This window comes from Archocentrus centrarchus, chromosome 22 (genome assembly GCF_007364275.1).
Source record: "Archocentrus centrarchus isolate MPI-CPG fArcCen1 chromosome 22, fArcCen1, whole genome shotgun sequence".
Classification (NCBI taxonomy): Eukaryota; Metazoa; Chordata; class Actinopteri; order Cichliformes; family Cichlidae; genus Archocentrus; species Archocentrus centrarchus.
Window position 1 is genome coordinate 24786677 of NC_044367.1, and position 23972 is coordinate 24810648.

A 23972-nucleotide genomic window follows, 5' to 3' on the forward strand; every position below is an offset into this window, starting at 1 on the left:
CTCTTTCAAGAATCTTTGAGAGAAAAGGAAGGTTGGAGATTGGCCTATAATTAGCTAAGACAGCTGGGTCAAGTGATGGCTTTTTAGATGGAACTCAGCCCTCCCCATTTACCGGTATTGTGCCAAAAAAAGTTATTTCAGATGTTTCTGTGTGTTTCTGTAACATCTTTGCTTATATTGGAAAATAGACTGTAGTCAACAGGATTTATGAAGGGTTTTATATATAAAATGAAGAAATGACCTGTTCTGCAAGTTCCAAATGACTCTGCGCTGTTGCACCTACATTATAATCAATCCAGTCCTTTTTGGCCACTTAAAATATCTTTATAGAACAGTGATGTTATATTTGTTGCAATTTCTGCTGCTCTCTTGGTCAGATCTGTCTTAAAAAAATAATTTTTAATGTCAGTGACAGTTTTTACCCTGCTAAATAAAGAATATATAAAAGTCACTTTGCCAATAAAGGATTACAGCTTCTACCTTGTGACAGGAGAGTTGTTTCTCACTCAAAATGCCTTGATATCATTCATGAGAGATATGTTTGACAAATGCTTCACAGATTGTATGCCCATAAGTAATTTGCACCAATTTAAGAATGTCTACTCGCCAGACTGTAATTCCACCCCGCTCCTGTAGATGGCAGGAAACGTCCACTAGTGACGCACAACAACAGGAGGAAGAAGCACTCTCACACGTGTTGCTTCACTGAAGTGTCAACATGGGCAAAAGAAAGCAGAATAAGCAGGTTCTAACTAACTTATCCAAAAAACAGAAAAAGCATTTGAAGGAATTTGGAGAGGAGCACCCGTTTCACGATGTGTAAGCAACACGATAACAACTTCCGGTCTGGTTTAAAGAAACAACAAGCTACTTTGTGTTAGCAAGGCTGCTAATTGGCACTCAGACGGCACTTTATTCAAACTGAAACACAGATAAGTGTGTATCATTAGCGAAAACCTGAATGGAATAATGCATTTTACTAAAACTGTAGGTCACGGCAGTCTCAACACATTTTTAATGTAACTATTTTCTTCCGTGCTGACTCTCATTATGTTAAAGTGTAAACAGAAATATAGCAGGCATCCAAGAGGTTTTCTAAAGAGGACACTGTACCGGTGTTTGCCCAGTAGTGTGCGTCAGGTTACTCATGCATGTTTCTAACTAGAGTCACACTCCATGAGGGTTTCAGGAGGACCTAACATCTGTTAGTGGGCCCTGTCAGACTCTCCTTTTCTTTACGTTTAATTTGCAAAGCCATCTTTGGGTTGGATTGTAGCCTTTGTTCTTACCCCTGGTGCCGTCGCTGATCTACGTAAATAGCGCTACAGACCAAAGTAATAATATGTGAACAGCTTCCTACACCTAAACAAAAAGGAACACACTAATACCCACATTGCTTATTTTAAGGAAATACCCATGAGCAAATGTTCTGTTATTAATCATTGGTGTAAAGTCTTGGTTGAAAATCTGTAATTTTTCCAGTAATTTCATTAATATTACAAATCTGTTGTCTAAGCAACTTTGTTTCCTTTTTTGTGTGTTTTACAGAGTTAATGAAAGACCTGAAAAAACTGAAATAGTGGAACTGGTGAGTAGCAAATCATAAACCCTGCATGTTAAATAAGACATCCATCCATCCATTTTCTTCCACTGCCATTCAGTCATCAGTATTTTTCTTGTGTTGGTGTTGTTCCATCCATCCATCCATTTTCTTCCGCTTATCCGGGGCCGGGTCGCGGGGGCAGAAGCCTAAGCAGAGAAGCCCAAGCTTCCCTCTCCCCAGCCACCTCCTCCAGCTCATCCGGAGGGACCCCAAGGCGTTCCCAGGCCAGCCGAGATACATAATCTCTCCAGCGTGTCCTGGGTCTACCACGGGGCCTCTTCCCGGTGGGACATGCCCGGAACACCTCACCCAGGAGGCGGCCAGGAGGCAACCTAATCAGATGCCCGAGCCACCTCAACTGGCTCCTTTCGATGTGGAGGAGCAGCGGCTCTACTCTGAGTCCCTCCCGGATGGCCGCACTCCTCACCTTATCTCTAAGGGAGAGGCCAGCCACCCTTCGAAGGAAACTCATTTCTGCCGCTTGTATTCGCGATCTTATTCTTTCGGTCACTACCCAAAGCTCGTGACCATAGGTGAGGGTAGGAACGTAGATCGACCGGTAAATCGAGAGCTTCGCTTTTACGCTAAGCTCCCTCTTCACCACGACGGACCGGTGCAGCGTCCGCATCACTGCAGAAGCAGCCCCGATCCGCCTGTCGATCTCCCGTTCCCTTCGCCCATCACTCGTGAACAAGACCCCGAGATACTTAAACTCCTCCACTTGAGGCAAGAACTCGTTCCTGAGCCGGAGATGGCACTCCACCCTTTTCCGGCTGAGGACCATGGCCTCAGACTTAGAGGTGCTGATTCTCATGCCAGCCGCTTCACACTCGGCTGCGAACCGTTCCACTGCGAGCTGGAGGCCCCCCCCTGATGAAGCCAACAGAACCGCATCATCTGCAAAAAGCAGAGATGAGACTCTGAGGCCAACAAGGAAGAAGCCTTCCGCCACCTGGCTACGCCTAGAAATTCTGTCCATAAAAATTATGAACAGAATCGGTGACAAAGGGCAGCCCTGACGGAGTCCAACACCCACAGGAAACAAATCCGACTTATTACCGGCTATACGGACCAAGCTCTCACTGTGGTTGTACAGGGACTGAATGGCCCGCAACAATGGGCCAGACACCCCATACTCCCGCAGAACCTCCCAAGAACACCCCGAGGAACACGGTCGAATGCCTTCTCCAAGTCCACAAAGCACATGTAGACTGGTTGGGCAAACTCCCACGCACACTCGAATATCCTTGAGAGGATAAAGAGCTGGTCCAGCGTTCCACGACCAGGACGAAAACCGCATTGTTCCTCCTGAATCCGAGGTTCGACTAACGGACGCACCCTCCTTTCCAGCACCCTGGCATAGACCTTACCGGGGAGGCTGAGGAGTGTGATCCCCCGAAAGTTGGAGCACACCCTCCGGTCTCCCTTCTTAAAGATGGGGACCACCACCCCGGTCTGCCAATCCAATGGCACTGCCCCAGATCTCCACGCGATGTTGCAGAGGCGTGTCAACCAAGACAGCCCTACAACATCCAGAGCCTTCAGGAACTCAGGGCGAATCTCGTCCACCCCAGGGGCTCTGCCACCAAGGAGTTGTTTAACTACCTCAGTGACCTCACCCCCAGTGATGGTCAAGTCATCCCCCTCATCCCCAGACTCTGCTTCCACTACAGAAGGCGTGTCAGTGGGATTCAGAAGGTCCTCGAAGTATTCCTTCCACCGTCCGACTATAGCCTCAGTTGAAGTCAGCAGCACCCCCCCCGCACTATAAACAGTGTGAGTGAAGCACTGCTTTCCCCTCCTGAGTCGCCTGACGGTTTGCCAGAATCGCTTCGATGCCGTCCGAAAGTCTTTTTCCATAGCCTCACCAAACTCCTCCCACACCCGAGTTTTTGCTTTGGCCACTACCCGAGCTGCATTCCGCTTGGCCTGTCGATACCTGTCAGCTGCCTCCGGAGTCCCACAGGCTAACCAAGCCCGATAGGACTCTTTCTTCAGCTTGATGGCTCCCTTCACCTCCGGTGACCACCATCTGGTTCGGGGGTTACCACCACGACAGGCACCAACCACCTTGCAGCCACAGCTCTGAGCAGCAGCCTCAACAATGGAGGTGCGGAACATGGTCCATTCAGACTCAATGTCCTCAGCCTCCCTCGGAATGCTGTCGAAGTTCTGCCGGAGGTGGGAGTTGAAGATCTCCCGGACTGGGGCTTCTGCCAGGCGTTCCCAGCGCACCCTCACAATACGTTTAGGTGTGCCAGGTCTGTCCAGCATCTTCCCCCGCCACCTGATCCAACTCACCACCAGGTGGTGATCAGTTGACAGCTCAGCTCCTCTCTTCACCCGAGTGTCCAGAACATACGGCCGCAGATCTGATGATACGATTACAAAATCGATCATCGACCTGCGACCTAGGGTGTCCTGGTGCCATGTGCACTTATGTTGGTGTTGTTCCTGCAACGTAATAATGAAATGTTGTCCCCGGAGCATCAATATTTTCTGCTTTGGGGAAAAAATACGTTTGTGGGAGATGTTTGCCTTCAGTGCTTTCTGGTAGAAAACCTTTAAAAGTTTTCAGAAGCCAGGTGAGGTGATTTGAAGAGCAACAGTGTGTGGATCAGGTTGTGTTGAGTAAATGGGTCCATTTCACCTGAGAGGCTGGGGCTTGACTCCTGTGTGATGCCAAAAAGTGGTGGTTAATTTTATTAGTCATTCATTGTCATGCGTGATGTGCCCCGCGCCATCCGGAAATTACACTTAATGGGTAGATGGCTTATGACCAAAGCAAGGTTGGGATTGTATATGGGGTCACTGGTCAATGTTACTTATAGAAAAACGATGCACCTGTGACAACGAACAGGGTTAACACAATGCAACGGGGGTATTTTGGCCCGCTAGGTAATGCTCTTGTTCTGGTAGGGATTGTGGAATGTCGAGGGATTCGGTATCAACCTTAGAGAAATTTTTGTCGCCATTGAGACACTGTTTGTGCCTTTAATGATCCCCCAGACAGCAAATATGTCATCCTCTTTTAGTCTATTTTGTTTCTCTCTGTGACCTTATTTTTGTCATTCCAACACATGAATGCAGACAGTAAATAATTACTTTTTAAATAAGTAATGTGTAATATTTAAGTAGTGGTCCCAGCAATGTATGTGACACACCAACCTTGCATAAAATCATCAGATTTGACCCAGTTTTAAGGGTAGATTTCTTTTTTTTGTTTTAGTATTCAATGTTATTTGCAAAGCGACAACATCACATGCACTGAGCAACATTATTACAGTAGTTGTTGCCAAAAGTCCGGGACCAGCGAAATATTTGAAGTACATCACCAACACAGCGATATTAAATCAAGTTATGTGATGACAGTCTGCTCTTTATCTTTAGCCATCAAGTCCAGAACAATCTGATACAGAGCCCGATGAGCTGGAAGAAGAGGAGGAGGAAGCAGAGCAGAAAACAGCCTATCAAAAACTTCTTTCAACTCTCAGCCAACCCACAGGTGAAGCTCAGAGTGAAGAAGAGGACAGCACAGATGATGAAGAAGAGGAAGAAGAGGAGGAGCTTCTTGGTGAAGGTGAGCTGTTTATTTCCATAGCACTAATACAGCCAGCACTTTGGATTTCACTGAATATGCTTGTGCGTTTTGTTGTAGATTACAGTGACGTTGAGGATGGAAGTGAGGATGGTGATGAAGAGAAAGGGGGAGAAATGGATCCTGCAGATGGGGAGGAAGTTTTGGTGGAAGCAGGAGAAGGGGCAGATGAGAGGAAGGAGGCAGGTGATGATGAGTTTGTAGACAAAGAACATGAGTCCCAATTCTGTCTGGAGAACAACTTCACGGGGAAAGGAGAACAGGAGGGAATGCAGGATGAAGATGAAAAAGGTAATTAAAGGAAAAATACAACATGAATTCGTTATTTAATAACTTAAAAGATGGATTTTTAAATGTTTTCTTGTACATTTGATTTATTGCACAGCCCTAGATGCAACTATACAATTTTTTCTTTCTTTATTTGCAGATTTGTTTATACAACATTTGGACACAGATCTTGATGAAGAGGATGTGAAGAAGATAACATCAGGCTGCAAATCAAAGACTCAGATTGCGGTACACAAGTCTCATTAAATACAACTGTGTGTTCTTTAGTAAAGGTGACTTCAAATGCTCATTGCCAGCTCCATATTTTTTTGGGCTCTTCTGGAGCTTAATCTTACTGAGCCTCGCTGTCATAGCCTCGCTGTCATAGCCTCGCTGTCATAGCCTTGGCATCTGCGGGTGTCAGCATCTGTTCCACAAAAGCTTTAATGTTGGCCGTAACTCAAGAACAATGTGAACTAGGATGTTCAAATTCATCACCATAGATGCATACTATTCAAACTACACACATCAAACTTCACACACTTCTTTACTGTCTTTACTATAACAGCACTTTGACCCACCCTTTACTAAACCCCGTTATGAATCGAAACCAGCTGAGTGTTGGCACGCACTCAGCGGTTAATCTTCCATATTAGTGCCTCCTCTTTTAAGGCCACACAACATTCTTCTGATTGGCTGCACCTCACAAACAGAAGGTTTGAACAGCTGGAGGGGGTGGGGCTTCTGTGCAAGCTGTGTGCCTGCGAGGACTGTGTTAAGCACATCTGCACTCATCAGTGCCCATCATTGTATCAGGGTGTATATATATCACATAAAATAAGAAAAAGCATGATAAAATCTAAAGTTTCTGTCGTTGCCTTGTTCTTGCGTAGTGGCCAAAGCTGGGAACTCTGCTCTGCACTAACCCCCTGGAGAAGTTTGGCCCTGTTGGACCTCAAAAAGACACAACCCTCCCAGTTTTCCACAAACTTGTGGAGACTCGCTGGAAGGATCTGAACCAGACCCTCAATCCTAAAGGGAAGGCTGAAGAGATCAGTCCTCTCCAGCTGGAGCTGCTGGCCCTCATGGGCACCTACAAGGATCTGTACTACCCAGAGACATGTCCTCTCAAACAGGGACCACATGTGCGCAGTGCTTACTGCCTCCATGTGCTCAACCATGTACTGAAGGCCAATTCCCGTGTCCTGGCTCACAACACACAACTGAAAGAGCGGAAAAGTAGGTCTAAAGCTGGAACCGAGCCTCAGGATGAACTACGAGACCAGGGACTGACCCGGCCAAAGGTAGTCCATTTATAAGTAGTTCTTCTGAATTTCATATTAATTTTGTTGGATATTGAGCTAATCTGATGAATCTGTCAGGTCCTGATTCTCGCCCCATTTCGGGGCAGCGCCCTGCAAGTCATCCATACGCTCATCACCCTGCTGGAGACAAAAGGCAAGAAAGTGATGGTCAGCAACAAGAAGAAGTTCAAGGAAGAGTTTGGAGAGGAGACAGACGAGAAGCCACCCAATTTGCGGAGACCAGATGATTATAACGCTATCTTTACAGGCAACGTGGACGATCACTTCAGGATAGGTAGGGTCTGAAAAAAGAAGCTAAACATTAAAAATCTGAGTTTGTCCCTCTGACAGCCACTCCTGTTGCTTTGCTTTCTCCTCTCCAGGTGTCTCCATTTTGAAGGGCAGCATGCGTCTCTATGCCCCCTTCTACTCGTCAGACATCATCATCGCGTCTCCATTGGGCCTTCGCACTGTGCTGGGAGCAGAAGGAGAACGCAAGAGAGACTTTGACTTCCTGTCCTCTATCGAGCTGCTGGTCGTGGATCAAGCAGACATCTTCCTCATGCAGAACTGGGAGCATGTGCTGGTGAGAATGGGTTTTACTGCTGGGTAAATGTGGCGCCCTCTGCTGTCCAGGATGCAACTTTGGGCTTAAATAAATGAACATTTGAATTTTAGATGTAAGGAAACAGATCAAGACTTCATTTAAGTCACATTCTGACCATATTTATTTCACTCATGATTTCAGTGCTACCTGCTGCAGTCATTCATCACAATCAAGTCCTCAGTGCATTTGAGTACCCCGACAGTGATAGAGCTGAAATTACCTGCAGTTACTTCTGTAATTGAGAGTGAAGAAATGTCTCTGTTGGAAAATTATCTTTCCTTATCCTGAGTAATGATTAAACTTCACTGTGAAAATGGAAATTAACTGCAACTTTTACATCAAAGCCCTTGACTTTTATACTCCAGCTTCCCCCATAGTTTTTGTTTTATTTTTTATGGCCACCAGCATGTGATGAAGCACATGAACCTGCAGCCGCTGGACTCCCACGGTGTCGACTTTTCCAGAGTGAGGATGTGGAATCTGAACAACTGGGCCGGACACTACAGGCAGACGCTGGTTTTCAGCTCCATTCAGGACCCGCAGATCAACAACATCCTCTCCAAACACTGCTCCAACTACCGCGGACAGGTAGGACGCACTTCACATTTTTACGCTCAACATTAATTACAGCTCAGTGAACAACATTATTGAGAGGCAGAAGGTGTATTTAAACCCTTAATTATACCACATTTGCAGAACGGAGCTCTGAAAAAAAACTGCAGTGTAGTTTTGTTTTTTTTTAATGTTTGTGTGTTTTTGGCCCAGATTGTCATAAAGAACATACCGAGAACAGGTTCCATCTGCCAGGTCCTGGTTCAGCTGCCTCATGTGTTCCAGATGTTTTCCTCTGACAGCTTCATGGACCACGATGCTCGGTAAGGTCCTGCATGTACCTTCAACCTAGTCTCTTGCCTGATATTATTGCTTTTTTTTTCTCATCCTCATATATAGATCCTGGCAGCTGATTAGTTGTTGTCTCCGATTCTGTGTGTAGGTTTCAGTATTTTGTAGACAAAGTGCTGCCTCAGTACAGGGATTCGGTCATGTCCCACACTCTGATCTACATCCCGTCTTACTTCGACTATGTTCGGCTGCGTAACTACATGAAGAAAGAGGAGATGAACTTTGCCAGCATCTGCGAGTATTCCAGCAAATCGGAAGTGTCCCGAGCCCGCCATTTTTTCCAAAAGGGGGAGAAGCAGTTCCTGCTCTTCACTGAGCGCTTTCACTTCTACAAGAGGTCAGTTATATGTAATGCTCCATCAGATGGGCCATTTCCATGTTAAGTCTAACAAATCTGAAAAAAAAAATTCTCACCTGGCCACCTCTGAATGATTTATTTTGTACAATAACTTCGGTATATTTAATATTGCTGGAATTTACCGGGTTCCAGACTTAAAAGTACATAGGGGTGGGTTGAAATTTAGCTTTGTTTAATCCATATTTCCAGCATTTTTGAGCATGGACCAGCAATACCCACAAGGTTTAGGAGTGAGTTTTATGGGAATTTTTCATGATTCTTCCAGAAGTCTATTTGTGAGGTCAGACACTGATGTTGGATGAGAAGTCCTGTCTCAGTGTCTCCTGCCATCCCCAAACTGTTCCCACAAAGTTGGAAGCATAAAATTGTCCCAAATGTCTCCTTTCACTGGAACTAAGGGGCCGAGACCAACTCCTGAAAAACAGTCCCACACCATAATCCCCCCAGTGGTGTGCAGTGGTGTGCTTTACACCACTGCATCTGATGCTTTGCATTGCGCTTGGTGATGTAAGGCTTGAATGCAGCTGCTCAGCCATGGAAACCCATTCCATGAAGCTCGCTATGCACGGTTCTTGAGCTAATCTGAAGGCCACATGAAGTTTGGAGGTTTGTAGCGACTTTCTGCTGTTGGTGACCTCTGTGCACTATGCGCCTCAGCATCTGCTGAACCCACTCTGTGATTTTACGTGGCCTACCACTTTGTGGTTCCCAATCATTTCCACAAACAGGTGGCTTTGGAATATTAACTAGTGAGGAAATGTCACAACTGGACTTGTTGCCCAGGTATCATCCTATCAGAGTACCATGCTGGAATTCACTGAGCTCCTGAGAGCAACCCATTCTTTCACAAATGTTTGTAGAAGCATGCCTAGGTGCTTTATTTGTTACACCTGTAGCCATGGACGTGATTGAATTTAATTATTTGGATAGGTGAGTGAATACTTTTGTCAATTGACCGGGCGTGTTATTTGTTTGTGAAGGAAGACACCTGAAACACTTGAATTAAAAAATCATACCATTTAATCTATTGAATGTTATCATTTAATAATCCCTCTATTATGATTATGCTCAAATCTGCCAAATAAATAAATGTAAATGCACAAAAGTGTAAATCAGGTACCTTTATTTTATCATATGTTTTCATAAATAGGTTTTTAGCTCTCTATGTTTTGCTTTGACCTGGCACTTTGCCTTGCGTTTCACAAAATATTAACACGCACTATTCCCTTTTCCAATTGTCTATAAAAATGTTTGTCCAAAAGAAAAGCAACAATAACTTACAGGACTTGTAACTGATGCACTTCATGCATCCACATTTTCAGGGCAAAATCCACAAAGGCACGGCTCAACAGGAACCATAAACATCCCTCACTGCTTTAAACGAAGAGCCAGAAAATAATCATTTGCTTGTCAAAATGAATGGTAAAATATTTGGATCAATCATCATTCATATTACATGCATTTGTGGATTTCCTGATCAGCTTAATAAATTATTCCCACTATCTACACAGATTGTTCGACAATAACCAATAATCAACCTCAACTTCCTCTCACTCACACACCAACTCAGACACACACATCAATCCTCCGCGACACGCGCACACACAGACTCCATATGCTAAAACTTTGCAACCACTGTTTTCCTTTTTTCTTTCTCGCTGTCTCTGTCTGAGCCACACACACGCACACAGATACAGATGCACACACACACACACACAGTAACGCTCTGAGTCTCACTCTCACACACCAACTCCAGTTGTTTTCTTTCTCTCCAAGACACACACGGACTCAGATACAGACGCACACAGACAGTAACAGACGCTTGTTTCTTTTTCCTTTCCTATGTGATCCAGTTTTGGATTTTTTCCCAGATTCCTAACCTTTATTTAAAAATTTAGGACGTCTCCCATTTTTTGTTTATGTTTACTATAACCTTAATGTTTATTCTTTTGTTTGTTTTTTTTATACATCTTAATTTAGTTTTACCGGTTTCTCTGAGGATTTCACCCTCTTTTTATTTACCGCAGTATCAGCCCACTTGTTCACACACACTCACAGCATTCCAAGCATTCAAAGGCCTCCTCATTCACACGTTTAGTTGCAACCTTTACTAAGTTCAATTCTTATTTGTCTAAAAGACAGCCGCGAGTCTATTAAACAAGCATGTCATTATTCTTAAGTCTTATCCGGTTGCAACGCCTCCGGTCAGGTTTGACCTCTAGAACAGCTCTAATTAGTGTTTTTGAATGGTTTCAGCATGCCACCACTTACAGTGCGACTTCAGCTCAGTCTTTAATCCGGTAATTCGAGCTACCGGTCGGGGCCAAACTCTTAGATTAGCTCTATTAATGTCTTTAATGGTTTCAACACACCACCACCTACGGCACAACTCAAAAAATAAACAATACTCTCTAGACTTTACTGCACAAACGTCACTACTAGTCATCTTTCATGGTATAAAAGCCAATTCTCACACACCATTCCTCATATTGTGGATTTTATGAGTTTTACATTCCCAGTATCTCTCACAGTCCTTATTCACTCACTTAAACTCTTATGACTTTGCATACTTTGTTTCTTTTAACCGCTATTTTTAATTCTTAATGTTTACCGTTCTTCTGATGCTTCAATATTTCCAAGCTTTAAACAGTTTATTTAACAGATTCTCTATGAATTTATTCTCTTGTGACCTTACCCCCTCCTCACTCACAGAAAAAAAGTTTTAACACCCAATTCAGCAGACTTCGGTTATGTAAACAACAGGCTCCTTCTTTCCCATTTTGCTGAAGCCTCACTGTGAGTGTTTGAGGAGTTAAAGTCCCAAGGTGAGTCGTGGAGAAAATATTCACCTTCGTCCTCTCATGCCAATCAGCCTCCATCACAAATCACCTGTTATCACCTGTTATCACATCAGGGTCACCATAATGATAACATTTAATCTATTAAAGAATCAAAATTAATCACATGTACATGTGGGCTAATCTTGTTGAGGGAGACAGGCCTTCCCAGCCAGCTGCCTGTTCTCCCTCCCCAGAAGAGCACTGCTCTAAGCCAAACACAACAATTTTATACTACCAGCGCTATCTTCAAGCACTATCAATTCAAAAACAGTTGGAGAGAGCCGTGGTTTAGACTTGGCCTTCTCAGATTGGTTTGTCCACTGGTTGGTTCCAGCATCATGGCACAAGCTTCTCCAATCAGCAATAAAAGCTCCATAAAAGACACACACACACCTCCCCCTCTCACATATTCCTAATCATGACTTGGCAGTTTTATTCTCCTTAGCAAAAGGGTATGATGACCTACACACACCCTTAGACACAGATGTATATGTTTTGGTAAAACCTTCAGCGATAAGATGAACATATTCTTCTCCGAGACCGAGAAGGTCATAAATAAGATAAACATATCACCCAAAGGCAAGCGTGAAGTTGGTCTGGCACCATCTATCTGTCGCTCTCTGTCTAATGTATTATTTAATTGTGTGTTATTTGGTTCAGCCGCTGTTTATTAATTCATTTACTGGAGTTTACTTTTTAGACATTTGTCATTTTATTCATTGAGTAAAAAATCATCCCCAACACAATATAGCGTATCTAAGCTACTGACTCCATACATCCCCTTGAGGTCATTGAGGTCAGTGGACCATCTGCTCCTGGTAGTCCCAAAAACTGCTCTTTATCCTTTTGAGGACAGTCGAAGGTGCATTCAAATTTGCCCAAACAGTTTACAGTACATGTGTTTTATGGACTTGGGAGTGTTTGGTAACTGGCCCGTTGCTGAAGGGAATCTGGTCCTTGTACAATCATAGCTTGGTTTGCATCACCAGCAGCAAACCAGGCTTGTTTTCAATGGGTGGGTGTTGGACTCTACAAGGGTTCACTTTTGTCACAGATTCTTTTCAAAACTTCTATGAATGTAATTTCTAGCCACAGCTGAGGTGCAGTGTCAGGATCTCATCTCTGATTTTTGCGGATGATGCAGTCCTGTTCACTTCATCAAGCAACAACCTTCAGCTCGCACTGAGGCGGTTTGCAGCTGGGATGAGAATTAAGACCTCCAAGTCTAAGGCCATTGGTTCTCAAGTGCATAAAATGTCATAAAATGATGGACCATATTGTCCCTTGTATTGTAGTAAAGGTTTTTAAAAAGCCTGATCTCTGACTTGCTTTCCTTTTAGGTACACAATCAAAGGGATCCAGAACCTGATATTTTACGGCTTGCCCTCCTTCCCGCACTTCTACAGTGAGGTGTGTAACATGCTGGCAGCGGAGAGTCAGGGGGAGGAGGCCAGCTGGACCTGCACAGCCCTCTACTCCCGCTATGACACCTACAAACTGGCAGCTATCACCGGAGCACAGCGAGCAGGACAGATGCTGAACTCCAACAAGGCTGTTCACCTCTTTATCACAGGAGGGGAAGACAAAAATATTTGAGACTGGATGGATATGAAAAGGACCACTGAAGTTAATTTAGCATAGATTATCTACTGTGCTTAATAAACAGGAAAGTTTCCACACACGCCAGGAATAAAACACGTTTGTTGTTGCGGCTGGAGCCGTAATTTGAGGAGACATAAAACATTCCTTTGGTTTGTAAATAAGATCATTAAATGGTCACTGATAAGATAAGAGTTGGATGTTTATTATTAAAAAAAAGTTTCCTTACCTTTTATTTGATTAAAGTTCATGTGTGGCAATATCTAACCAAACATGGTCCTGAAGTGCTATATTAATTTTAATAAAGTGTTTATTAGGTGATTATATGTTCATTTTTTGAGAATTTTAAGCCCCAAAATTTGAAAGTATAACTTGATGCTGATGATTTAAAGGTGACCTATTCATTTCTGGCTCCATATTGTATTCTTGAACTCTACTAGAGTAGCTTTGCATGATTTAGAGTTCAGAATAATCCTTATAAATCTTATACAAGGATGGTTTACATTAAAAATTTAATGTTCCTGTGATACCATAACAGTCATAAATATACACAACAAATGACAGAGTGCATCTGTTACTGCTGAATATGGAGAGGCTAAACTTCAGAAAATCAACATGTAAAGGATGCTGAGGGTCCAAAATAATGATTAAACCCTCGTTTCAGACAGGTCAGTGAGGGTGGCTCCAGTATTCTTAAGGCTTCATCATTTAATTTTTTTTTAAGACCATTAAAAAGTGTCTTAACAGGGAGAAACCCCCAGCAGAACAGGGGGTTGGGGGTGAGGGGAAAGATAGAGGAGGAGGAGTATAGAGAGAAACCATGATGAATGCACAAATACATTAGCAAGAGAACGCAAATTGAAAGGCATATAAAAGTGCAGGGAGCAAAAAGTGTAAAACTGTTAGTAAACTACAAATTATGAGCTATTTTTCCTCTTTTTTTTTTTTTTTCTTGTTAAATGCAGCTGGTCACTGACGAGTTCTAGGCTTGAGTTAGCCTGGAGTTATGGAGTCTATTTGTTGGCTTTAAATTATTTTCATGAAACAGTCTAACTTCCAGACCTCGTCCAGTCCTAACTTAATGAAAAGTTTTAAGCCTAGTCTGTCTTACAAAGCTAAACTGGTGAGGAGCCTGAACACTGAGGCTCTACCTCCCATTCTGCTTTTACTTAACTAAAAGTAATCCTGGGAGATTACTTGTAGTTAAGTGACGTGCTCTCATACGTGGGATAAAGTGTTAGTGGGTAACATACGATCTAAAAGCCAACGGAGGAGAATAAGAGAATCTTCCTGCTCTGATTGACACATTTCTGACTCAGGTGCTCTGCATCTCACCTCCCTAAAACAGCCAATCACAAAAGCCCAACAATGCTATCTCAGAATACCAGGCAGAACCACTAATTACATGAGCTGCCCACATAATTATTAACTCCCTGTGCTGACGCAATAGTGACTTTGGCCATTCTATTAGTGTTTTCTCCACTGTTAAAGGTGTGAGACTGTAGACGACTGAACCTGCAGTGACGATGGAAGAAAGGCCACAGATGCTCAAACTGAAGCGGGAGTTGGGGTTGTTGGGAGCCGTGTCCCTCATCGTAGGGACAGCGGTCGGATCTGGGATCTTCATGACCCCGCAGACGGTGATCAGCTCTATCGGCAGCCCCGGTGCCAGCCTGGTGATTTGGGCGTGCTGTGGCTTGCTGGCGATCCTGGCATCATTTTGCTATGCCGAGCTGGGCACGGTTATAAGAGAATCAGGGGGCGAGTACATCTACATCCTGAGGACTTCTGGTCCGGTGCTCGCCTTCTTTTTCATCTTCAGTTCTGTGCTGTTTGTGAGACCTGCAAGCATTGCCGGCATGGCACTGAGCTTTGCTCAGTATGTTGTGGTGCCTTTCTATGGAGACTGCCCCCCTCCGGTGCTGGTGGTGAAGTGCGTGGCTGCAGCAGCAATTATCACTCTAGCCAGTGTGAACTGCCTGAAAGTTCGCTTTGCAATATCGGTCCAAGTTTTCTTTACGATTGCCAAGGTCGTGGCCTTGGTGATGATTATGATAGGAGGTGTGGTGATGCTGATCAAAGGCCACACCGAGAATTTTGAAAACTCCTTTGAGAACACAAATGTTGGCATCCATTCAATAGGAACTGCTTTCTACCAGGGGCTGTGGTCATACGACGGCTGGAACAATCTGAACTCAGTGACGGAAGAGTTAAAACGTCCTGAGGTAAGTGGGAGGGGTCTTCAGAGGTGGACCCACACCAGTCAAATACACCCCAGTCACCGAGAGAAAAGAATTTATACCAGGAAAAAGAATGGATTAACTGTTGGTAGTGTGCACTTTGTAAGATGGTACAAAACATACAGGAACAAACGTTTCCTGTGGAAAGTCCTATTTCTTTAATCAACATAATACATGAAACACCTTAAACTCTCACTAACAAAACACCCATGATTACAGCAGTACAATTCCAATTTTATTTTCAGTTGCTATTTTATTATCCACAGATTAATACAATCAAGATTAAACGATTATTGTGCCACATCATGTTTGAGAGATTTGTGTTTTTCCCCTCGAATGAAGTCCGGATTCACCCTGTGCCGGGCTGTGTCAGGGTTACATCAGTTTGCTTTTATTCAGTTAGTTTATTTAGTTGAATTTTATGTTATAAGACAAGTTTCTTCTTTTTAAGTAAATCCACTTTTTTTTCCCCAAAGTAACTAAGTCATAGTATTAAATCATGAGATTATGCAGCCCTTGCCTCCAGTATTTACAGCACCGTAAAGTGGTAGTTAAAGTTTGAGGTAATGTGCTACTGACACTTGTTTGCAAATGTGGCAAAAACCATTGTTGCAAGAAATAATTGACCAAACACAAATTTCCTTACATTTTGTGCTGTTAGTTTATACAGTAACTACTAAAGTGTTTTGACACTATAATTAAACTAATAACTTTGAATTAAGTAAAAAGCATGAATTAAATACCTAAAATTCAGAAATGAATATAAGAACAACTCTGTTTTTCTTGCATAGGTTGTTATGCAAACAATCTCCTGTTTTTTATTTATAAGTTGTCTGATTTGAAAAGCATATACTCAATACTTATGCTTACATAGTTATTTAAATGGAAGACAATATTCTGAGGGAACATTAAAAAAATACTCTGGTTTAAATTTTATACATTCCAGGTTTTATCAGTTCAGAAAGAACTCAAAGTACACAGAGTCTGCTCTTAGCGTACTTTGAGTACTTATTTGGCAAAAGGGAGCTCCAGTTCAGGTCCTGTCCTTCCTCTGTTATGCATTTATGCATCTGTTTTTTTCTTCACTCAGATGAGGAACTTTCTAATCGTTTGCTGACAGCTCAGGTTTCTAATCTTCATGTACGGCCAGAAATCAAGTAAATATAATATTTACAGGCGCCAGAGAAAGCCTTCAAGCACACCAGTAGAATCCACTCTAACTACAGGGATTTTCCCAGTAAGGAAAGCAGGACTGAAATGATTTAAAACATTTTGAGTATAAAACATTTAATTTGTCGCTGCCCAGTCAGTGCTTTATGGAGCAGCTGCTTAAATACATCACAGAAACCTGAGAGAAAGGGAGAACTCTGGACAAGCAGGCATGCGTAAAGTCAATGATAGCCTCACCTTACTGTCATAGCTCTTTGATTATGTTTCCTCCTCCTTTTCCACACGTGGACCTTGCATAACAGGCAGCATTTTACAACTACAAATGTCTGTTCTTGTCTGCTGCTTCTGAGAAGAGCCATCTGAAAATGGGGGATGACACACACGGACTCAATCTGAAGAGGGAAGTGGGGATCATAGGAGCTGTGTCCTTCATTGCTGGAACAATGATTGGAGCTGGAATCTTCATTTCCCCCCAGTACGTCCTGTCCTCTATAGGGAGCCCAGGGGCCAGCTTCATTATATGGTCTTGCTGTGGGTTGATAGCTATGCTGGGGGGGCTCTGCTATGCTGAACTGGGTACTATCATACCGGAGTCTGGAGCTGAGTACATTTACATACTGAGGACTGTGGGGAAAGTGGTGGCCTTCATGTTTGTCTTCAGCTTCATCACAGTCATGAGGCCAGCTAGTGGCACAGGAATCGCTCTCAGCTTTGCTGAATATGCTGTGGCCCCCTTTTACAGCGGCTGCACCCCTCCACAGCTGGTGGTGAAGCTCGTGGCTGCCGGATCTATCTTGCTGCTGGGCATAATCAACTGTCTGAGTGTTCGCTTGGCCACTGGCATCCAGGTGGTCACCATGACAGTGAAGATGGTGGCCCTGGCGGGGATCATCCTGGGAGGTATCGTGATGCTTTTCCAGGGCCGCACTAAGAACTTTGAGGACTCCTTTGAAGGAACCAATGTAGGGGTCAGCTCCATCGGCATTGCCTTCTATCAGGGCTTGTGGTCCTATGATGGCTGGAACACACTAAATTATTTAACCGAGGAGGTGAAACATCCAGAAGTAAGAATTTCAAAATTTATTATTTGTGGTTTATAGAAATACAAAAATACTGATGAACCATGCCAAAAATGGGCATCTCCAGTCATGTCTGTATATATTTTGTCATACCGATTTAGATGAGTAGGCCAGGACAAACTATGAGCACATGAGAGCTGATACTGATTTTGGATATAATAATCCTAGCCATAATATGGTGCAGTAGTTATCACTTCTGACTCACCGCAAGAAAAACCATAGAGTTAATATTTAATTCAAGGTTACAAGAGCTAGATTTACCACCCCTTGGTTACTTGGAAAGCCATTTCTATATATTGTTTGTAGTGTCTGAATACTTTGTGATCTTTCAGTCTGCTCTGTAGACGTGTCACCCTGCTCTCTGTGGCCATGGAGGACAAAACCCAAAAACCTGAAGGCCTCAAACTGAAGAGGGAAATTGGGTTAGTTGGTGGTGTAGCAATAGTTTCTGGAACCATGATTGGATCTGGTATCTTCATGTCCCCACAGTTTGTCCTGGGCTACGTGGGAAGCCCTGGGGCCAGTATGTTAATCTGGGCTCTGTCAGGAGTTCTAGCTTTGTTTGCAGCTCTTTCCTACATTGAAGTTGGGACCATCATTCCTGAATCTGGTGGGGAATTTATTTACATCCTGAGGATCTATGGTTCCTTCCCTGCCTTCTTTGCAGCAATCACTTTTATCTTGCTTCTGAAACCTTCCAGCATCGCAGCGATGTCAATCAGCATTGCACAATATGCCATGTCTCCATTTTATCCGGGCTGTGCACCTCCTCAGCTGGCTGTGAAATGTGTCGCAGCTTTTTGTATTCTGATTGTTGCCATCACCAACGCCCTGAACGTCCGAGTTGCTCTCAGAGTCCAAGTGGTCTTCTTGGTGGCCAAAGTGGTTTCGCTGACTTTCATTGTAATTGGAGGACTAGTGGAAGTCATAAGGAGCAGCACTGTGTTTGAGGAAAATTTTAAGGTTGAGAATGCTTTTAAAGACACTCAGCATTCTTTGAGCACTCTAGGAATGGCTTTCTTTCAAGGTCTCTGGTCTTATGCAGGCTGGTACAACTTGAACTGTGTCACTGAGGAGCTGAACAGACCAGAGGTGAGACTGAAAGGGATCAAATAGTAGCATTTATGCAAACAATATTTCTTTAAATACAGCTTATCACCCGACAGGCAGTGCTTTGATAAAGATTATGCAGGAAAATATGACTGTCTCAGTGCTATACTGAGAAAGCACTTATTGCTTTATGGCTTTTTTCACAAACTATGAATTTGTGTTTCAGGTGATTTATCAACTTTGTTCTAGCACAACATCCCTATAATGCTCTGTAAATCAGTGATCAAGGTGTCTGAGGTGTTGTGCGAGGTTATCAAAGGTATACGAGAGGACATTACTTGAACTGTTGTAACTGCAGTCGTAACTCTTACAGTATATCAAAGACTGTATATAAAGATATGCTGTGAATATAAAATGTAAGGATGAAGCAACAGAATATATTTAGACAATAAGAAGCATTTCCATTAACATTTTTTCTGCATCTCCAACTTTTTGTGAACAAATAAGGGGTTTTTAATGGTAGATCTTGGCAGTAGCACGGCAGCACGGTGTCGCAGTGGTTAGCGCTGTTGCCTCACAGATAGAATACCATCTGGAAGGCCTGGGTTCGATTCCACCTTGGCCCAGGCCTCTCCCTCTCTCTGTGTGGAGTTTGCATGTTCTCCCCGTGCTTGCGTGGGTTTCCTCCGGGTACTCCGATTTCCTCCCACATTCCAAAGACATGCACTTACTGGGGTTAGGTTAATTGGCTATTCTAAATTGCCCATAGGTGTGAATGTGAGTGTGCAAGGTTGTTCGTCTCTCTGTGTTGGCCCTGTGACAGGCTGGCGACCTGTTCAGGGTGTACCCTGCCTCTCGCCCTGTGACAGCTGGGATAGGCTCCAGCCCCCCCGCGACCCTGACCAGGATAAGCGGAAGCGAATGGATGGATGGATGGATGGATCTTGGCAGTATTAGTATATGACTGTTCCACTGGGAATTTAATGTTGAAAAATAATGAAAAATAAAGTTGCTCTTAAATAGTTAAAACTTCAGTGTTTTCATCCTTTTTGTTCACAGCACTTCACACTTTGGCAAACCATTAACAGAGTAAATATTCAAGTGGGCTTCATGTTATTCTGTGGGACTGATTTGTTAAATTGCAAATCCTGGTGTAACCAAGGTTCAACCAAAGCACACTAAGCTGGTCATGTGGTTCTTCACTTGTTTTCTTTTCTTTTTGTCATAGGTGAATCTTCCCAGGGCGGTGCTGATAGCCATTTCTCTGGTGACTGGTCTGTACCTGCTGGTAAATGTGAGCTATCTGACAGTAATGACACCTAAAGAGCTCATGTCCTCAAGCGCAGTGGCAGTTACCTGGGGGTAAGACAGCACCTGATCTTCTGTGAAATCATTTTCTGTGTATGTCGTGCAAAAAGTTGAAAAGACAGACTGTATAAACGATGGCTGTAGCCATCCTGTCTGAATTTTGAAGCCTCTATATTAGTATTTTAGCCACCACTATGTTTTTTTTTATAGTTAAAAGTGGCCATTACAGCAAGCCATACTATTTCAAGGTCATTGGCAAGTGGTTCAACGGAGGAGGCAACTGGACCTGGAGCTCCAATACATTATCTCCACATAGTGGAGGTGAAACTTAGCAGAAAACCAGCCTGCCAGTCCTGTGTTGACTGTGGTGATCACAAAAGTCGCTCAGTTCCTGGGTTTCAGTGGGTGATGTTGCAATGGCTGCGTACATTTTACAGCATATAGTTTTAGATTAAATACCAGAGAACAGATCATTCATGGGTGGATCTTATTTTAACCTCAGCATTCTGGGGTCAGCTGTTTTCTTTGCTGTAAAAGCATGTGCTGTTATCATGCTGAGATGCTAAAGTGCACTCTAAGACCTTCAAAGAAAAGCTTGTGCCTGCCTATGAGTTTGACAATGAGTTTAAAAATCTCTCCAAATTATTTACAATGCTGAGGTTATTAATTACACTACTTCTTAATGTACTTTTGCGTTACCTCCAATGTAAATCTAATTGCCAGTTGACAATATGACTCTAAAGCCTACATATAACCACATATAAGCAAAAGTACATATATAAGATCTTTGCACCCTCACAGTGCAATAAATGAGATGTAATATGCACATTTTCACCTCTTAAAAAATGTGCAAGCTCTGCATCTTTGGTCCTGTTTCCTGAATGAACTCAGGTCAGGAGATTATTGCAGTAGTTCACATAGAAAAGGTCTGTTTACATTTTTTTTTTATCACACAGAAGGAATGGCAGCAAAGAGCATTTGGTGCCTAATAAAGCAGCAGAGGCTGCTTACAGGGAAAAGACCACACCTTTGGGAACAATGCAGATCAAACAACAGCTTTTCAGGTGAAGAGCCTCATGCCAGCTATTGTGGAGTAGTGTGAGACCAGGTGCTCACTGCCAAGAAGAACTTGATATAATTAGAAAAAAAACAAGCACACGTGTTTTAGCTCATATGAACAAAGAGTTCAGAGTTTTTATGTCCTCTATATTGATGAGTCCTCTTTCAGATAAGGGAGGACAGTATGGTCCTAATAAAACAGAGCCTAGAAGCCTAACTTCCAGATAAACAGAAAGGGCCTCAGCAGAAACCTTGGTGTTAAACTACGTCACACCTGCAAAGGCTCCATTCAGTCCACAGACCTCAGGCTCAGAGGGAGAGTCTTCAGGCCCATGTCTGCATTAGTACTCTGCCCTGATCACATGACCTCAGGACCTGCTGAAGATGTATGGCTGTAAAAGTTCACTGATGTAAGCTGGTTCTTGTCCATGCAGAGCTCTAAACATAAAAACCAGTCTTAAAGTGGACTCTGAAGATAATGGGAAGTCTGCACAATTGAATTAGCAAGGGTGTGACATGTAATCACTTAGAAGACTTAGTCAGAAGCCTTACTGCAGAAATTCTGAGGAAGCTTTTTTGAGACAAGTGATGAATTACAATAATCTAGATGTGATTAAATAAATGCATGAATAACAGTTCAGAGCATGACACAGTGGAACTGAACTTGGCAATATTTCTTAAGGGATAAAAGCAAGAGCAAACAAGAGGTTCAATCTAGAGTGAGAGAGCAAAGTTAAAAGGTACCCCAAGGTTCCTGAAAGAGGTTCTAGCAAATGTGGTAAGGGGATCTGGAGCTTCCATTGCCTTAGCCACAAAGGGGGCACAAACAAAGACTCCACTACACCCCTGACGGTGTGCTGTGGTATCTGCACCAAGATGTTAGCAACAAATCCTTCAAGTCCTGTAAGTTGCGAGGTTGGACCTCCATGGATTGGACTTGTTTGTCCAGCACATCCCACAGGTGCTCAATTTGACTGAGATCTGGGGAATTTGGAGACCAAGTCAACACCTCAAACTCGTTGTGGTGCTCCTCAAACCGTTCCTAAACTATTTTTGCTTTGTAGCAGGGCACATTATCCTGCTGAAAGAGGCCACAGCCATCAGGGAATGCCGTTTTCATGAAAGGGTGTACATACATGGTCTGCAACAATGCTTAGGTAGGTGGTACATGTCAAAGTAACATCCACATGGATGACAGGACAAGACATGACATGGATAACAAATCATCATACTGCCTCCTCTGGCTTGCCTTCCTGCCATAGTGCATCCTGGTGCCAGGTATTCCCCAGGAAAATGATGCACACACACCAGGCCACTGACATGATACAAAAAAAAAAATGTAATTCATCAGATGAGGCCAGCTTCTTCCATTGCTCCATGGTCCAGTTCTTATGCTCTGACACCTTTCTGTCAGAACCAGCATTATATTTTTGGCAATTTGAGCTACAGCAGCTCGTCTGTTGGATCAGACCACACAAGCCAACCTTCACTCCCCACATGCATGAATGAACCTTGGCCATTCATGACCCTGTCTCCAGCTCATCACTTTTCCTCCCTTGGACCACTTTTGATAGATACTGACCACTGCAGACTGGGAACACCCCACAAGAGCTGCAGTTTTGGAGATGCTCTGACCCAGTCAGACGCTTGCCCATCTTTCCTGCGTCTAACACATCAAATTTCAGGACAAAATGTTTACTTGCTCCCTAATGTATCCCACCCATTAACAGGTGCCATGATGAAGCGATAATCAGTGTTATCCACTTCACCAGTTAGTGGTCATGTACCTAGTTGGTGTATATAACTGAATGTCATCTGTGTAGCAGTGATAAGAGATGTACTTGAAAGTGCTCAAAACATGCAGAAGAGGGAGCAGCTATAACAGAACCAGTCATGTTCATCATGTAACACATTATGAGATGTTCTGTAACAGAAATCATTTCCATACAGGAATAAGGTGCTGGGCAGCTGGGGGTGGATCATGTCTGTGGCTGCAGCCTTGTCAGCTTTTGGTTCTCTAAATGGGACGTTCTTCAGCGGTGGCCGTGTGTGCTTTGTTGCTGCCAGGGAGGGACACATGGTATCAGCCTCTCTACCTTATAAGAATACATAATAATGTTCAAAATAATGCTGGTGCAGAGTGTTATACAGACCTGTGTTGGTTTTGTAGCCAGATATTCTGTCCATGGCCCACGTCCACAGACTGACTCCAGCTCCAGCGCTGATCTTCACCACAGTGATCTCTCTGGTGGTGCTGATTCCCGGAGACTTTCAGAGTATTGTCAACTACTTCAGGTGAAGACTGACTCTGTTTCTGCTTTATTCCTAATTTATAGCTTTTCCCATTTGTCTTACATTCCTCTTCTTTCACTGTTTTCAGTTTCACTGCCTGGATTTTCTACGCCATCGTCCTGTCTGGGCTCATCTATCTCAAAATCAAGAAGCCGGACCTTCCCAGGCCATACAAGGTCAGTGTCATGCACTAGGTTCTCTTTTTTTTAACACTACATGAGAATCACATCTTGTTCCCATGCCTGGTTCTTCCTCTCCCCACAGGTTCCCATTATACTTCCTATACTGGTCCTCATTGCAGCGATATTCCTTGTGCTGGCACCCATCATAGACAATCCTCAAATCGAGTACCTCTATGTGGTTTTATTTATCTTAAGTGGAATTATAGTCTACATACCCTTCATCCATTATAAGCTCTGCCCAGGTCTGCTGGACAAGTTAACAGTGTTCCTGCAGCTCTTCTTAGAAGTTGCCCCGGCAGAAAAAAACCTGTAATTTCTACTGAACACTCACAGATACACTATATTGCTAAATGTATTCACTCACACATCCAAATCATTGAATTTAGGTGTTCCAGTCATATCCATGGCCACAGGTGGCCAAGCACCATGCAGACTGCTTCTACAAACATTTGTGAGAGAATGGGTCGCTCTCAGGATCTCAGTAAGCCCAGTCATGACATTTCCTTGCTACTA

General features: G+C 43.5%; 2 protein-coding genes across 2 annotated transcripts; both read left to right on the forward strand.

Moving 5' to 3' along the window:
• The first annotated feature begins 668 nt into the window (after window positions 1-668).
• utp25 (UTP25 small subunit processor component) lies at window positions 669-13365 on the forward strand. The gene is made up of 12 exons (XM_030718922.1): window positions 669-819; window positions 1549-1588; window positions 4994-5183; window positions 5262-5492; window positions 5629-5717; window positions 6362-6772; window positions 6851-7067; window positions 7156-7358; window positions 7785-7967; window positions 8145-8254; window positions 8374-8619; window positions 12821-13365. The coding sequence occupies exons 1-12, from the start codon at window positions 719-721 to the stop codon at window positions 13074-13076; spliced, it is 2277 nt and encodes a 758-aa protein (XP_030574782.1). The 5' UTR covers window positions 669-718; the 3' UTR covers window positions 13077-13365.
• A 4572-nt stretch (window positions 13366-17937) lies between these two features.
• Window positions 17938-23772, forward strand: LOC115773075 (b(0,+)-type amino acid transporter 1-like). The gene is made up of 6 exons (XM_030719584.1): window positions 17938-18660; window positions 19847-19980; window positions 22936-23065; window positions 23156-23280; window positions 23366-23453; window positions 23542-23772. The coding sequence occupies exons 1-6, from the start codon at window positions 17938-17940 to the stop codon at window positions 23770-23772; spliced, it is 1431 nt and encodes a 476-aa protein (XP_030575444.1).
• The last annotated feature ends 200 nt before the right edge of the window (window positions 23773-23972 follow it).

Coding starts and splice junctions, on each gene's coding strand:
- LOC115773075 (XM_030719584.1), top strand. CDS start 17,938: ATGGAGGACAAAACCCAAAAACCTGAAGGCCTCAAACTGAAGAGGGAA. Junction 23,281..23,365: donor AGTATTGTCAACTACTTCAG/GTGAAGACTGAC, acceptor CACTGTTTTCAG/TTTCACTGCCTGGATTTTCT. Junction 23,454..23,541: donor ACCTTCCCAGGCCATACAAG/GTCAGTGTCATG, acceptor CTCTCCCCACAG/GTTCCCATTATACTTCCTAT.
- utp25 (XM_030718922.1), top strand. CDS start 719: ATGGGCAAAAGAAAGCAGAATAAGCAGGTTCTAACTAACTTATCCAAA. Junction 7,068..7,155: donor GGACGATCACTTCAGGATAG/GTAGGGTCTGAA, acceptor TCTCCTCTCCAG/GTGTCTCCATTTTGAAGGGC. Junction 8,620..12,820: donor CGCTTTCACTTCTACAAGAG/GTCAGTTATATG, acceptor CTTTCCTTTTAG/GTACACAATCAAAGGGATCC.